This window comes from Corvus hawaiiensis, chromosome Z (assembly GCF_020740725.1).
Source record: "Corvus hawaiiensis isolate bCorHaw1 chromosome Z, bCorHaw1.pri.cur, whole genome shotgun sequence".
NCBI classification, from domain to species: Eukaryota; Metazoa; Chordata; class Aves; order Passeriformes; family Corvidae; genus Corvus; species Corvus hawaiiensis.
Genome location: NC_063255.1, coordinates 47,675,875 through 47,692,751, shown reverse-complemented (window position 1 = coordinate 47,692,751; position 16,877 = coordinate 47,675,875). Strand labels below are relative to the sequence as shown.

Genomic DNA, 16,877 nt, shown 5'->3' with positions numbered 1-16,877 from the left:
TGACCCATTTCCAGAAACGTCTCAAAGAAAGGAGTGTGCGTAACAGCTAATTGGCATAGGAAGCAAGAAACCTGTCTTCAGGACCCCACTCAAGCCTGGGCAGTGCTCCCAGGACATGGACATCCCATCATCTGCATCAATGATGGAACCAGGACTGACATCCCCTCAGCTGGATGGACACTGGAAGTAGGAGTGCAATCCCATCATCTGGATCCATACTGGACCAGGACTGATATCCCATCAGTGGGATGGATGCTGAAACCAGGACTGACATTGCATCAGCTGGATCAAGTCTGGTATCAGGAATGATATCCCATCATCTGGATTGATGCTGGAACCAGGACTGCTAGTCTTTTTTTCTCTCCCTTTCACCCTACCCCTTTCTCCCAAACCCTCTGCCATGTGTATATAGGGTAGGCTAGGGTCTAACATAGCAATTTCCATGCCAAGTGTGTAAGTTACTAATAAAACTTGGTGAGTTTTTGCAGACCCTGTGACTTCTGTTGTTCCTTTTGATCATGAGCATTACGAGTCTTGGATGCTTCCTTCCCCTTAAGGGGGGATTCACAAGGGGTGGTTTCACCATGGATACACTAATGGAAGTTCTGTCTCAAGAAGTTTTCCTCCAGTCATTTTTGGGAATCTCCTGGACTGGTCCTGCAGGAGAGGACCACAGAGATGCCAATGGAGGAGAAGGAGAACTCCAACTGTTGAGGAAACTGCAGTGAGCAGGGCACAGCCACAAGCTCTCAGAGCTTGGGGGCCACGCTGCACTGCACCTCATCCTGTGACACATACACGGTGTACCGGAGCCGTATTCCTGTACGAGTCTCCCGTGTGGTCTCTGCTGGGATCCAGAGGCCCAGCCAGCAGTCAGTAGTCACGCAGGACCAGGCACACAGCCTGCCTGTGGCAGCTTCCCTGGGCAACCAGGAACCAGCACTGTCATTGCCCCACATGGAAGAGAACATCAACAGCATGCCTCTACCAGGCCCTGAGAAGAATGAGAAGGATCTGAGTGTCGTCTCCCAAACAGAGCCTTCTCACATACTGAAGAACCGCAGCCTGGTAGGCTACTGTGCATCCCAGGAGACCTACATCAACTACAGGAGCTACATCACACAAAATAACCCTCAAAAGCAACAACCAGGACCTAATTATTTGGACTAGCTCCCTGACATTCCTCCCCAGTTGAATCTGGCATATGCACCCTTTTCCACACCTGATACAATCCTGAGTAGTTTTTAGCAGATATTCTCTAAGCTTTCACCATACTTCTCTAGGAAGGTCTATTTGTTTTGCCTGCCACAATAGGCCAATTCACACATTATACTTCATTTAGGCCTTGGATCATCACCAAAGGTTAGGCAGCTGATTTTTTCCTCTAATTTTAGCATTTCCAGAAACAGTGCATCAGCCAGATTCACCCCTCTGTATTTGGTACTAATCACCTGCAATCCAGCCAGAGTACAAAAGCCCAGCTGCAGCAGGATTCACAGACTACAAGTAAGTAAAGGAAAGAGAGAGACATCTACTTTAACAAACACACCAAGCAGGAACCACTGTGGAACTCAGCATCTCTCCAGCTTGGATCTGGATCTTAGCTCCATGCTGTATTTATCCTCACCTGAAATTAAGCAAGGAGGTCCTTAGATCATCCATATTCAGAGATACTATTTTGTTCTACCTCAATTACTCAGCACTTTCTCTCCACCAGTAGATGTGAACCAAACCCAAACTTTTATGGTTCCATTAAACAGTAAACAGATACATCCCAGTGGCCTGTGGGGCCAAGAATGCTCCAGGAGACTGCAGAACAACCGCAGAGCCACTTCAGGCAACTTCAATACAAATGCTTTTATCTATTGTTTCATTACATAATGCTTCATACATCTTATTGGACAGCATGAAGACAAAAAAGAAAAAAAAAAGCTGAAAGATAGAGAAAGGCACCAAGTCCACAAAATCCAGTTTCTGCCAAATAAAAGTACCTTGTGCAATGGGAACACTCAGAAGCTGAACACTTTAGTACAGATTTTCTCCCTCCTTTCATTCAGTTTCAATCTAGGGAGAAAAAGACGCATGCCAGCTTCTACTCTTACAAAGAAGTAAGTTTACCTCTTAGGGTCCTTGTAATCAGGATTCCTCCAAATGCCATGTTAATGAACAGCAACGACCACTTTGGTCATGTAGAGAGAAAGGGTTGCAGTCAGAGTGGACATGACTAGCACCTTAGTTTTCACGACCAAACTATATGTTCAACATATGCTCAGTATCTTGGTTTGAAGTGTACAAAGCAATGTTTGTAAAAAGTTTACCAATTTCTTCTTCCAACTTCAATAGACAGCTGATGCAGCGAAATCATAGAGAAAAGAGTTACCACACATGATCACTGTTTCACTGGCAAGGAAGATCCTCCTCACCATATTCCTGCTGTCAGATCCAGATAAAAAACACAAGTTACCCAAGAAAAGGAAGACATAGAGACAAATCATAGTAACCTTCATACAAGGATAGTAACAGTACAGCCATTTTCAAAATAAATGCAAAAAACTTTCTCCATATAATAAGCTGCTGTTTCTCTCCCATTCCAATCCAGGGAATGAGAAGGCTTCTGACATGCTAGTCAGAAACGCTTCCCTTTATCCCAATATCTGGCACGGCTTTTCTTAATTTCTGTTCTGCAGATGTCACTTTGCTGTTTTCCCTAGTGATACGGATCATCATTCAACTTCCCTTTTAAGAAGAGGAAATCTTCGGATAGCCAAACTGCTTCTGCCCTCAAGAGATGATAAAGGGAGAGTTGGTGTCACATTGAATACTCAACAAAGGCCCAAAGTGATTGTGTTACCAGGGAAGTGGCAAAACAAGTGATGGAGGTCAAGGATTATGAGTCTTCAGAAACAATGTGGTAAGAGGGCAAATCAAAAGTCTTCAAAGCAGATGTTCAGTTGTCATTTCCCTTCATCAGGTACCAGTCATTTTCTTCACCTGCAAAGAAAGGCTTGAATACTAGAAACTCTTTTGTGAACACATCCATGCCAAAAGTCTGGCAACAGAGAAAGGCTGAGCCTTTCTGAGCTTTCAACATTGGTGGGAACATTCTACAGGTGAAAAACAGAACTTCCAGTAATTCCACAGAATATACAACCATCATGTCCTCTCTATGGCTCACATTAAACATAGTTCAAGTGTGAAATGAAACAAAACAATGAAGAAGTTATGAGTGGTCCTGGAAAAACTAAAGCAGTAGAGAACCAATCTATCTTCATTTGTACAGAAACCTCAGAAATATTTCTTACAATAAGTATCAGAAAATGGGTGTGATTTCCTGTTTATTTTTTTCAATAAATTAATCACAAATATCTTCCCCAATCGTACTTATGCTAAAAACTAATTAAAAGTTTATATATTTAGTACTTACTGAAAATTTGAGAGCAGACTAGCAGGTCAGGTACCTAAGTTGGCTGATTTTTTATTTTCCTACAGACATTTAGTACACATCCAACCAATTATTTTCTTGTTTTTCAGCCTGCTATGTTGGCATCTTCTACTAAGTAAATGTGTTTTCTTTTCTTGATCTGGTGGGTCTTTTGTTCCTTTTTCATTCTCATTAGATAGTCCCCATTTTTCACTTTCAGCATCCTCAACAACCAACTCTCATTTAATGATTAAGTGGCTATTTTGTCACACTTGACGGTGTTATCCTAAGAGCTGGAATCAATGAACTTAAAAATCTTTTCCAACCTAAACAACTCCATCCATGATTCTATAAAAACTGACAGAACGCATTCCCACTGAGAGAGACAGTTTTCCTACAACTGATTTGAGAGACAATGGTTGCAGTGCAGCTAAAAACAAATCCATCTGCTGTCTCAGCCAGAACATGGATTTAAGCAGAATCTGCCGTGCACAGCTTTTACTGGGGAGGCCTGTTTACAAAATGCAGGGTTCTTGTAGGTTATCTTGACTATTTTTATATAAATTGAGTGCTAAACTAGTAATGTCTCCCATGGAAAAAAAAAAAGAGACAGAGATGGATTTTGAAGAACAGTACTTAGTTCAAAGGAGCCTTCAGTTCTGGATTCAAGATGAAAACGCATACATTTTTAATTTTTTTTTTTTTCCCATGCCTAAAGATTCCTTTTTTTAAAAATCTTTGGATACCTTTTTCATCTCCTTCTCTTTCACAGCCATTTATATCCTTGGCAGCCTTTTTACTGACTGCACCAGGTCCTGCAGTAGCCTGTTTTAGGTCCAACTTAAGTTTCTAATGATGCTATGCCAGAGTTATTGAATACCTGGGATAGTCTGAACTGTGAGAACATCCTGAGAAGACATGAGAAATTAAGTAGAAGCTCAGACACAGAAAAAGCTCTTGGTTTAACCTAAGAATGAGCACATTTTTGCTGACAGTGAGCAGACTGAATTGGTAACAGCCTTACATTACAGTAAATTAATGACTAAGGAAAAGCCCAATAAACCAAAACAACAGTAGTACAGAGGAAAGAAAAGAGCTTGAAAGACGAGGTATAGAAAGAAAAATTGAAGACTACATTGAAAGATGAAGGAAGTTGTACTGGTAATTATTTTTTATTTTTTATAAAAGAAGTAGAAATCTTTTAACAATGGTCAAGTTAATGATAGCATTTGGCCACAGGCCTCTCAAAGACTGTTTCACCTTGTCAAAATGTGAGTATTTTTAAGGGCAAAAAAAAAGATTGAAACTGAAAACACCACTGGACCAACCCACACTCTAAAGTTTCACGCTCCTTTCCCTTCTGTATTTAAATTAAAATTCAAAAATTAGCATTCTCCAGCTGTCTAATTGTCTGCATGAATATATCCTTCTTTCTTGTACTGTGCATACAGAAGTTCACCAAACAGTTAGGGAATCTCCCAACATACCTGGAGATATCTATTCTCTATTTATTTATTTTATTCAAACTGCAAGAATGATTAATTAACATTAAACTGGTTTTTTCATACATTTACTGGATTTAGAACACTTTAAATGTAATCTGTCTGCTGTGCTATTTTAAACCCACAAACAACTTACATGTAGTGCACCGATTTAAACTTAGTTTTGAACTTTACCACACTTTTAAATATCTGCACACTACTGTAGAAAAAATAATTCAGTCAAAAAAAGATTGGCGGATAACCTTATTGACATTTTTTACAACAAGGAAACACTGAAACAAACATAATTCCCTCTTTTTTTTCCACTGCTATCTGCACATTATGATCAACAGCTTCAGGAGTTAGTTTGTTGCGCCATCTTCCTTGTCTTGGTATTGTAGGCATGCTGCTGGTTCTAGTGGTTAGAGCTGATGTTTCAATAATGTCAGCTAGAAAAAATCAAAAGGAAGAAAATACTTAGTCTTTCGTGTACCTGCTCTTCCACAAGCTACAAATGATAGTACTGTAATGATACAGCGCATGTTGATACTATAAAACCAGAAAGCAATACATGAAACAGTAACTACCTCTATCACATTATCTGACACGCTTAATCAGTTGAGCTTTTTCCTTCCAAAGGAATATGGTCCCAAAGCTGCAGCAACTGCTCTCCAACTTGTGGTTCCAGCTCCTAGAAATGATCAGGAAATTAGAAAAGTTATTAGCACTGCTGCCCCTGTGCATATAAAAACTATTTATTACAAAATACTTACAAGAGGTTGCTGGTGAACACTTCCAGTCTTTCTGAAAGAGTTGTTACTTTTGCTATTGTAACACATATTAGGAGTATCCCTACAACAAGTACTCAACAGCAGATTAAAAACTTTCATAAGCAACCCTGGCTTACAGGTTGTTTGGGGTTTTTTGGTTCAGGCAAGATGTCAGTTACCACAAAAGAATTCCCAATTAACACACCACAAGAACAGATGCACCATATAATTCATGCCTTCCACAGGTCACTTCCTTATTAACTAAAGATCATTATTCTCCACATCTTTTAAGTTTAATTCCATTAAGTGCAGTGGAGAATGTGATAAGGCAGGTCACAGATAAAGCAGTGGCTCTTGGTGGAATCACAGATATTAATATAAATCACTTACTTTCGATATTGTTGACATTCCTTAGGTCTTAAAAGCCACTTAGAATAGAAGCACTGTCAACTTCAATATGTGCTATGTTCCTTTCCTTGTTCTTACAGTATGATACTTTCCTCATTTTTACAACTGGAGAGGTTTTGGGGAAGCAGTGAGAAGACAATACAAAAAATTTAGCTCTAGAATCTTGTACCAAGGAGATGTTTTGGGAGGAGAGTGAGGAGAATGCAGAAACTGCCACAGAGAATTCTTGGCCAATTCTTTTCTGGCTTTTTGTAGTTGAATTTAGCTTTAACAAATTGGAGAACAGTATTAAGCTTTATTCTGCCTCAAATATCAAGATTCTCTTCAGGCTTTATGGAAAACACAAACCTCTAATTATGAACAGTTATTTGGGTATGACAGACTATCTCATCTCGAAGAACACATCTGAATCAAACAGGAAACAAACCTCCACAAATTAAAAAAAAAACCAACAAAACCACATTTATTTTGGAAAAATCCAGCTTTAAGTATTTTTTTTAAACAACATTACGCAAGAAACTCGTTTAACAAATCCACTACTTCAACAGTAATTCTGCATTAGCAGAAGGTACAATGAGTACCAAGGAACTGTGATTCAGATTAACAGATCCATGAGCACAGCTGAGTTCACGGCTGAACAAGCTAACAAACAAAACACAGCTCTACCAAGTAAAGAAGACTTTGGAAGAGAAAAACTACCTGGCCATCTCTGCTTATTTGTACTTTCTTATTGCCATTCCAAGGGTTGAGCAAATGGTGTGCAAACGGAAAAGGAATGCTTTCTTTGCGTATCCACTCCACCTTAAATACACCTCCAAATCCAGCAGATCCCCAGTCCTGACTTTTCTCACATCCTATTGATGAACCCATTCTAGCAAAACCCTGGAAGAAAAATCGAAATATGAAAGAACAGACATAATGAGAGCGTATCTATTTATCCCGGAATTAATAAATGAGTGGACTTCATATGAAACTTTCAAATTAGTTTCAAAGCGATTCAAACACTCACCCAGACAAAGCTGGATCTTCCAAAATACTTACACCTAGAAAGTTAGAAGTATGATTTGTTTTTTCCACTTCAAATATACCTTCTAGAATTTGACTGCAAAGGATGTCTTTCAATTCATCTCTCACACTTACCACTCAAGGGTTTTTTTAAGCTCTGTACCAGAGGTTGAAAAGTTATTGTAAAAACATTTAAAGTGCAAGGTATCAAAGATGAATGTTCTATGTCCATCAGCTATTCCTTGCTACCTGTACAAAATTCTTTCAAAAATCCATTCCTTCCTTCCCTTGTTCCCTCTTTGTTAACAAACTTTCATACACAATTAGAAGTATGTAGCTGCTCTTCAAAGAAAGAAGTCAAAGCTGCCTAAAATTCCTTCTTCAATGAAGCTGAAAGAAATTCCAACAAAAGTATTCAGGAAGAAAATGAAAGAAAACACAAATCCAAGACTGCATCTAACTTATCTAAGGATGCCCCTTAAATATACACACACACACCCCCCGCAAAGAAACCAAAACTAAACCCAGGACACGCACAATTTATCAACTGTTCAGGCAAATTTACTCGAGTTATGACTTAGGAGTCCAAGAGATGCAGTGCACTGCCTGAAGTTACCAGCACACACTGCTGGTAGTCATGAAGTCTTCGACAGCTCAAGCCTTAAATGAAAATCAATGCAAATTAATAAAAGGAACAGAAGAAAAATAAAGGTGGAAAGTAAAGAGACGCCTGAGACAAGGAATATTCTTAGGAATGTTAATCTCACATTTCAATGAAGGTCCAGTGCATCGTCAAAACTGGAAAGGCAAGGCAACATAATCCACCTACATCCTGACTTCAGTGTGTCTTCCCCTCCCAGCTTTCTTGTCTAAGAGCTCCAATACAACAGCCCGTTTTCAGATTCAACTGGCATGCTGAAAATTAGTTTCCAGTATGGCATCTGCATTTGCCAAATCATTGTACATATATGTACATTTCACCACAGTCCTTCAGTGGTATCACCAAGATTTCTGCATTTCAACTGGTTCATTAAATTTTAAGTTCAGCTGACTTTTACGAATAGTTTATAACATACTAAGAGGTAAATTGAACTTTCTTTACTTGGAATAATTGAGTTTAGCAGTCTCTACAACACAGCTAATCTGCAACTTTGCACTAGCAGGTCAAGTCTTTAAACTGGCCACAAATTTGTCAGCAAATTCTTGATAAATACCTCACTAAATGTGAACTCAAGACAGTTTTGGAAGAATCATGGCCGTGACTTTCCAGTTTCATAACTTTGAGAAACTGTAGTTCCAGCAAAACAGTTTTTATTAAAATTTGTTTTAAAGACATATGAGTTCCCTGGCCTTAGAAAGCTGTGACTTGATTGTATCTTCTTGTTCACTTACAATATTTATTTTGGCATGCAAAAAAAAAGGCAGCAATCCCCTGATCTGTATGGATTTTTTTGTTTGCTCCATTGTTGCTGTTTTAAAGCATTTATGTAGGGTAGAAGCATTATTCTGACTCATTATGTTTGGAGGCAATTTAGCTTTACCCTTTGAGGGACAAACTGAGTTCTTTAAAAGGGACTATTTTGGAGAAGAGAAAAGTACTCTTTCTTCAGCAACCAGAGACACTGGCCAATACTCTACCTATCAGAAAGTCAGAAGCCATTAGCAAAGCCCTCCGTACTATACACAGCCATTTGCTGCACTCTCCTAAACCATCAACCAGCACCAACAGTTGGTATCAGCTAAGGACTCACCTGGAAGTGTCCAGACCCTTGAACAGAAAATATTAAATAAACTACGCTCTCCCAAAAGGCTCCATTCAGTTTTCGTTCGTTACTTGGCGTAGTGGACCATATACCCTTCTGCTGAGAAATATCAATGTTCTGGAAGTTGCTACTTTTCATTATAAAGTACCGAACTGGCATATATTGTCTTGGTGAAGGTGATTTAGAACCCTGAAAGAATTAAATTAAATTAAATTAATTAATACAATAAAATAAACTGGGCTTTAGTTCTGAAGTTTTACACACATGCAGACAGACCCTTCACTGAGCTCTTCCTCTCTTCTCCAAGATTGTACAAGAAACATGCTATCTATCAGCTGTTCCTGTCAAAATTGACCTAAAAGTGTATTTTCCATCTATTTTACATTTTTACACACTTTTCAAAATTATAATTCATTCCTGAGGGGCAGCATACAATTACAGCAGAACAGGCCTAATAGTCTAGTGATTAATTACAATTCTTTGAAGTCTGAGACACCTTCAGATGACACAAAATTAATCACCCTAGACTATAGCCTGCAGCACACTAGTTGCATTTCCATTTTCAGAAAAAAAAATTTTCTCCCTGTAACACTGGCTGAATTAAAAAAATATTAATGAGATTTATGAAAATAACCTCACTAAAAATGTATGCTTTATTAAAATAACCATCAAAAAAACTGCCAAGCAGTCATAATGAGGCAGATAACACAAAAATTAAGAGAATCAATACCAATGTATGCTATAACAGAAACAGAAGATAGAATCCACAGAGTTCATGTTACTGTATACACTGTCACTATTTATACCAAGTTTCAAAAAGAAAAACAAAACAAAAACTCCCCAAAAATTGGATGTTTTTTCTACTTTGAATAGCCTTACTTCAGAAGTCTGAAAAGAATAATATTTTTACTCTATTAAACTAGTATAACAAGGATATCTATTCTTGGTTTTCAGTTCCGAAAGAAACATTATGCAGTTGTTAACAATGAAAATCTAAGTTATGTTCTTAATTTATCACTACAATACCTGATAGCTGCGGAAAGATACCAGCAAGAGATTCCATTAATTTTGAAGAACAGGGTAATATATTTATGAGAACTCTACCTTTCCAGATATTGGAGACGATGGGCTAGCACAGGGGCTAGGGAAGCTACTGCTGTCTGCAGACTTCATTGATGACTGATCTGATCTGTCATCTGAAGTTTGTTTGGAATGCAAAATGTTTCTTCGTTTGTACTGCTTTGGCTGATGAAGCATGGGACGTGGAGACTTCATTAGAACTCTAAAAAGTAAACGTAGATACACGACAGACTGTGAGTTTTGCAAGAGGTCACAGAAAAATCTGTATCTACTTATCAGCCTACTGGATGACCACATATATTACAGTAATTCCAAAACATATTAAACACTAAATTAAAAAAGCATGCATTTATTCTGAGTGTTATGGTTACACCTCTTCTGCTACTTCCCAAGCAGCATGTCATGGACACTATTTCTGATTGCTCTCCCAAACAGCCAGCGTATATACAAAATACTTCTCAGTGAAATCACAGCACAGGGACGGTATCAAAGCTTTCAGCTGTATTTATATATCTTCTTTCTTCTTAATACTAGCAGAAATTCAAGTGATGCTTTTATAGGTAAATAAATTACAAGCTACAGTCTCCAGAAGATCTCAACAGCTTACTTTTCAGCATTAGAGGAGTCAGAGAATTCAGTTTCTGCTGTACTTTTTCTGCTGTTAGTTGACCTCCATGCAGATGCTAAAAGATGATCTTCAGAAGCCATAGGTCTTGGTCTCTGACCAATTCCTGAAGGCTGCTGCAAACCTGCAGACTGTTCTTCAGCAGTTAAAACAGCTACAACTGCTCTTACAGTTGCTTCATCAACTTGAGACCACGATTTAGACGGAGCTCGCATACGACGCAGAAATAAGCTATGCCACTTTTGTCTGAGTTGCAACAGCAAACCAGCAGCCTGCAATAAATTTCAGTTCTGTTAAAGTCTAATATAAGTTATTAGTTAGGCAAAGGGTATGCTATGTCTTTCCTATCAGGCAGCAGCTGGCATTCTGGCAAACTGAAAGGCAAGACTAAAGTCTCAGGAAAGGGAAGAAAACCTCATGTTTAAACTAAGCTGTTATCTTTTCTTTCTGCAGGCGCAAGGTAATTCCTAAAACATTTCCTGCAGCTCTGCACAAAACTTAAAACTGTGTTGTAAATACACAGGATTTTTCACTTTTCACTTTAGAAATTTATGTTTTCTTTAAAAGCAGTTTCTTCATGTCTAATGCCCTTCCTGCCAATTCAGTCTGTATTTATGGGCTTGTAGGAACCCAGAGTGCCGAGAATATTTCTCTGCCTGTTTTTAAGGGTTCTTACCCCCCTGAACAACACTGTTTTAGCCTCCAACCTTGGAAAAAATTACCAACAGTCAAGACAAGAACTAGAAAATACAGTGGTGTGAATTAGGTGATAGACTACTATGTAAGATTGTCACAGGGTGAAAAATTTAGAGGTTTTGGGCTTCGCTTTGTAGTAATTAGATAAGAGTAAGAAATATCAAAATGGATTGTTGTTGCTCTCTAAACCTTCTTCTCCTTCTTCTACTACTCCATGTTCTGCAGTAAAAGTAGTTTGGAATGACTGGATAGAGAATTCCGCAGTTCCTGCCCATGTTACTGAATAATTGGTAGCATAGTGAAAATAATGTATGTTTTTAGTAACTATTGGTTAAAATCTCTTTAAAAGGCTGTGTAAATCTTGATAGAGAGGCCTCACTCCTGCTTTTCTGTGCTCTATGCTGTACCTGGGTCACGCAAGTGGCTCTGTTCCTCTGATAAGACTTAATAAACAACTATCTGGAAGCACTGAAACTCAAGGAAAAGTCTCAGTTTATCTTTGAAACTCCTTGCAAGGACTTTCAGCAAATTCTCTCCCATCCGGAGGGACTTGATTTACGGCATGGTTCAGTGTCATGGGCTCTTTAGTCATACTTGATGGAAAAGATCTCTGGTTACTCTACCTTCTAACACAGTCAGAGCTTCTCAACAACTGGAAAACTTGTGTCTTCAAAGGTTGGGGCTTTTTTCTTCTTTTTATAAAATGTGACAGCAATTTCAGCAGTTGCAGTTTCAGGTGCTCCATTTAAGTCAAGCAACTTTAGTCACCCTCTCAGAAAAGGAAATACACAATATGCCATTTTGACTGTTCTCTCAACTCCTCCTCAAATTTTGGTTAATCCAGTTCAAGCTAAGGCCTAGTGTGCTGGGAGCACCACACAGGCAATACAGGGGTCCACAAAGAACCGAAGGGCCATTATGCAGCCACTACCACCTGCAGCTTGCTGTTCCCTGCAGCCGTTTCCTTTTGTCTGGCAGTTTCTTTATAATCTGCTAACCTATGGAAATGGATCAAACTGCCAAGATGGAAATTATAAAACATCAGCTTACTCAAAGTGCTTCTGGAGTAGATCCAAACAGCAGCTGACTGCTGAGGCTTTCCTGCTTCCCAGTGTGATATGTGGGACAACCGCACCATGACAGAGGAAGAGGGATGAGCACTCTCACAGTTGGCTAGGTAACTAATTCTTTGTTCCTTTTTGCTCGCAGGTGCAAGATTTAAGAGTTATGGGTTGTTACAACCCATAGGAAGCCCTACAACTTGGATGCTGAATATGTGAATTCACACAACTGACTAGCCTGGGCAAAAGGAGATTGAGCCTGTATGTTTTTCATATTTCTTACTGAACTCATGAAATAAAGGTTAACTCACATAGTACATTCTCCTGTAAATTTGAGAGACCTGAAGGGACCATGACAGCCATTCTTACAGTAAAATTTTGGTTATCCAACTGTTTTAAAAATCATTTTAGGATGATATGGCATAAATATTCTTCTACACGAAACAAGCATGACAGTGATAGATTACTTACTTCCGAGTCCAGTTTGAGGTGGAGCCATTCATCTAGCTTCAGTAGTGATACATTAGAAGTCTTTCTGTCCTCCATCTCACTGTCACTGCTATCACTGGATACCCCATCTCCTGAATTAAGTACAAAAAGTGCATTAACATTTCTGTATTATTTACACTTACATACGAAAACTTGAACATTACTGTATTACCAGCAATAAACTAATCTTCCTTCTAAATTTTCATTTAAAAAGTAAACATTTGTAAACACACTTTTCCATTTCTGCATATACACCCCAGCGAAAGTCTTTGCTTCAGTTAGGAGAACAAGTTCCCAGACCTCTTAAGGGCCCTACTATGTAAACACCTGTACTGATGTAATCTGATTCTTTCATGTACCTTCATCAATAATAAGCCACTATCAATTTTTCGCCTGAAGTTATTTATAAAACCACACATTGCTCTATGCTTTATATCCTAGCATAACAGTATATTTAAAGCCCCATAAAGAAAAAAAAAAAATTATATATACACATGGCTATTTAGGATTCCTTTTTCAAAGTGCAATTCCATCAGCATTAACACCATTTTAAAGGCAACAGTTTAGGAGCAAGACAGGAAAGCTTCAAAACAGCTTGGACTCTTACTTCAATTCAAACTAATATTTCTACAGAACTGACAATAGATAGATAATTTTTGCATCTACTCTTACAGCACTCCATTTAAATATGAAAAAAATGTAATTTCAATAAATTCTCTACTACTTCTAGATAATCATATGGCTAATTGACATTAAAAGTTATCACTAGAAAATAATCTTTAAAATGCATGTGTCAGCTGGAAGTAACATGATTATTTGCCATATTAATTGTAACTACATTACTCAGTTTGAATCATCTGGTTCAAAGTATCAATTAAACTAGGCTGTAGAAAAAATATACATAGTACACTTCTCAGCATTAGTACTGTCTTCAAATATTCTGGTTGCAGTTTTTCTTTAAAAACTATAGTGTAATTTCTGAGACTCCAGAACTGTAGAAGTTGAATTTATAAACATACAAGGATTCACAAAACTCAAGATATTTGTTACAGAGCCTACAAATTACCCCTGAACAGCTACAGGAACTACATATAGATCTGCCGTTTTAAGAATTAGCCAAAATATGCAGAAAATATACTTAAAAAAGAAGTTTGCCAAATCTCATACTAGTATAACACCAACGTAAACGTTCCAAATCCAGACTTCAGTATACCTTGACAGGATGAAGATGCCTGTAAAGCATTACTTGGTAACCTAGCTGGCCCGCAGAAGAGTGCCACAGTGATGGGCGTTACAGCAGAACAGCACCTGATGTTTGCTATCCTGTGAGCTCTCGTCATTTCGTCGTATATAAGCCAGTCTGTAGGGAGTGCCTGAACAGCTGCACTTTGGCCATTCACTGGGGGAATCTGTGCAGGAGCAAATAAGACTAGGCTATTTTATCCTCTATGTGTACTTAAAATGAACTTAAACTTAAGTCTTATTTTATGGATGTAGAAATAAATACATAAATATTTACATATACATGAATAAAAAAAGCACAAGAAAATTCAACCTCACAACTTACTCTATCACCTTGAAACAAAATATTTTGCTTTAAAAGAGGATCTAAAGAAATACCAGCTTCAGAGCAGAACTTTTTCCTCATAGCAATAAGTAGAGATTGTTACATCTTCAAAATACTTTTAAAACTAGCCTTTTCTTTTTACCATTTTGTCTTGCTCCACTTAGCAGGACTAACTGAAATATTGGAAAAATAAACCAACTCCAATTTTTCATTCTATCACCTGCCAGAAAAAATATTTTCTACAAAGTTCAAAGTGGCTTTACCTTTTTATACTGAGGTTGACTGAGAACAGAGGTAGGATGAAATCGCACTTTCTTCTCCTTTGGTGCAGTTAAAACCAGGCTCCCTCTGTCTACATGCACAAGATTGGGATACATCCCAGCCACTAAGGCAGCTTTAACTACAGCCCAGTTTTCAGAATTAGCATTAACATCTCTAATATCAGCTCCTCCTCTGGCTCTAACAAAACCTGAAAAAAGAAAGAGGTCAAAACTATGTTATACTTGTTTGTATTTAAGACCTATTTTTTTGCTTCTCAGAAGGAATTTGAAAAAAAAAGAAGTGAAATAAACTACAAATTAGTTGCATTTTTCACAACTGCCAACACTAACAGCACCAAGAAGAAACCGTTACACTGAAATCCTACCTGGTAAGGGGTTTCATACCAATGTAGAACGGAATTCCTTTTTACAATACTTCTTTACTTAACAGAATATTAGACATAGTGTAGTTTAAGTGTAATTGTAACTTGCTTACAGCTTAGCATGAGCGAGCCCTGATCAAAACCTAGTGTAGGTGAATTTTAAATGAACTGTTTCTTAGCATGAATGGCTAAGCAAGGAAAGAAACAGAGAAAGACAGGATACCTTTGGATAAAGGATGAGACCTTGGAGGGTCCCAAGGCTGGCTCAAGCTGGAATATAAGAGCAGCTAAGGAGCTGCCCACATTGGACATGGAGAACGAATCCAATGAGGCAGTAGAAGACCCCAGACCATAAACTGCCACTGGATCAAGAGGAATGTGCGAGGCACAAGCAGGGCACGTGAAGACTGGGCGCACTGACAGTAAGGCTATAAAGGCCCAGGGATTTCTTTATTCAGGACACTCTCCAGGAACATCCAGCCTGAGCTGAAATTAACTGACTCTGCCTCAGAACCTAGGGTCTGAAAGTTTCAACAACTGCCTGAAGAAAAAATTTACTAGAACATAAAAACTGAAGGAAACATGCCTCACACTGCAACACAGCAGGATGGTGAACAATCACAGTGCTTTCAGTTATGCCAGCTGTTCCCCAGCCATGTTTCCTCATCTTAGCATCTCCACCATGCCCAACATGAGTATGTATTGTGCTTTTCCAACTTAAGGAAGGAAAATGACACGTGAACACTATTCTTGTTACAATTTGTATACACTTAACTCTAAAATTATGCCAGAACTTTTTCCAATATGTTTACCTGAGGCTCTAAGCTGGCCAAGCAATTGTGTTCTCATTCCTGCAATGATTTGCATTGTGGCTTGAGACAAGAAGTTCTTTTCACAGAAGGCTCTCTCCCAGCCATCACTGCGTGCCTTTTGCCACGCCTGTAAAGCATAATTTTTTAACAGTTGCCTATTAATTGAAGCATCTAAAACTAAAAAATGCATAGGTTTAAAAATTACATTTAGATCAATAACATTAACCTGAGTATCAAACTTGATTTTTTTAACTACTAGATTTTTTCCTCATTCCCTAACCTAAACATAATGATAATTATGTTATTTTAAGCTTATGATGTTATTAAAGAGATCGTTATGTCAAGATCGCTTTTTTAAGTTACCCATGTAGCAGGATGTAAAGCAGCATCTTGCTAGAACTTTCAAAATTTAACCAGCTTTGACAAGATCAGAGAAAATGTGTTCCCTCAGAAATCTTGTGAGTCCAGTATACAGGAAAGCCATAGTCTACCACTCTACATCCAGTTTGGTTGGTACATCATTTACTCTGATGTGTGATTTCTTGTGAACAGTCCTCGTTCTGAAAGGATACCTGAAAAGCCCTGAGAAGCACCATGTGGTCACTGAACGTTCCCGCAGTGAAACGTTTCCTGCACAGCATGGCTGCACGCTTCTGAGAGGCCAGCGTGGGGAGCACAAAAGGGTCTCGGTAGGCAAGAGCACAAGCGATGGTAAGAACAGGATCCAGGCACTTCAAAACAACAGCGCACAACACCATTTTACCCAGGTGTGGCTCCACTGGCAATTCAGTGAGATGATAACCAAGTTCAGTGAGATCTTCCCAAGGGTCCATGGCATCTATAGCCTGTTTGAAGAAAGAGAAAAGGGTGAGATGTAGGGACAAGGGGCAGAAGGGGAAAGGGGACAAAATTAATTTACAATGAAAGCAGAAAGGATACGCATATTGGACATTACCTAGGCTTGCTCCCCAACACTAAAGAAGCAAGTCAAATTAGTTTCAGTTCAAGACAAGATTTTACAGTAGTCCTTTCCCTTAACATGGGAAAATATATACA

General features: G+C 38.5%; 1 protein-coding gene across 1 annotated transcript in view; it reads right to left on the bottom strand.

Moving 5' to 3' along the window:
- Nucleotides 1-4,570: 4,570 nt before the first annotated feature.
- The window catches only part of LOC125319658 (3'-5' RNA helicase YTHDC2-like), a 30,431-nt gene continuing 18,124 nt past the window's right edge, over nt 4,571-16,877 (bottom strand). Inside the window, exons 20-30 of the mRNA XM_048291078.1 lie at nt 16,394-16,666; nt 15,822-15,948; nt 14,630-14,835; nt 14,013-14,208; nt 12,782-12,891; nt 10,536-10,825; nt 9,953-10,130; nt 8,837-9,037; nt 6,780-6,962; nt 5,490-5,593; nt 4,571-5,351 (exon numbers count right to left, since the gene is read on the bottom strand). Coding sequence (XP_048147035.1) covers nt 5,513-5,593; nt 6,780-6,962; nt 8,837-9,037; nt 9,953-10,130; nt 10,536-10,825; nt 12,782-12,891; nt 14,013-14,208; nt 14,630-14,835; nt 15,822-15,948; nt 16,394-16,666 — 1,845 coding nt within the window. The 3' untranslated portion in view covers nt 4,571-5,351; nt 5,490-5,512. The remainder of the gene's footprint in view (nt 5,352-5,489; nt 5,594-6,779; nt 6,963-8,836; nt 9,038-9,952; nt 10,131-10,535; nt 10,826-12,781; nt 12,892-14,012; nt 14,209-14,629; nt 14,836-15,821; nt 15,949-16,393; nt 16,667-16,877) is intronic.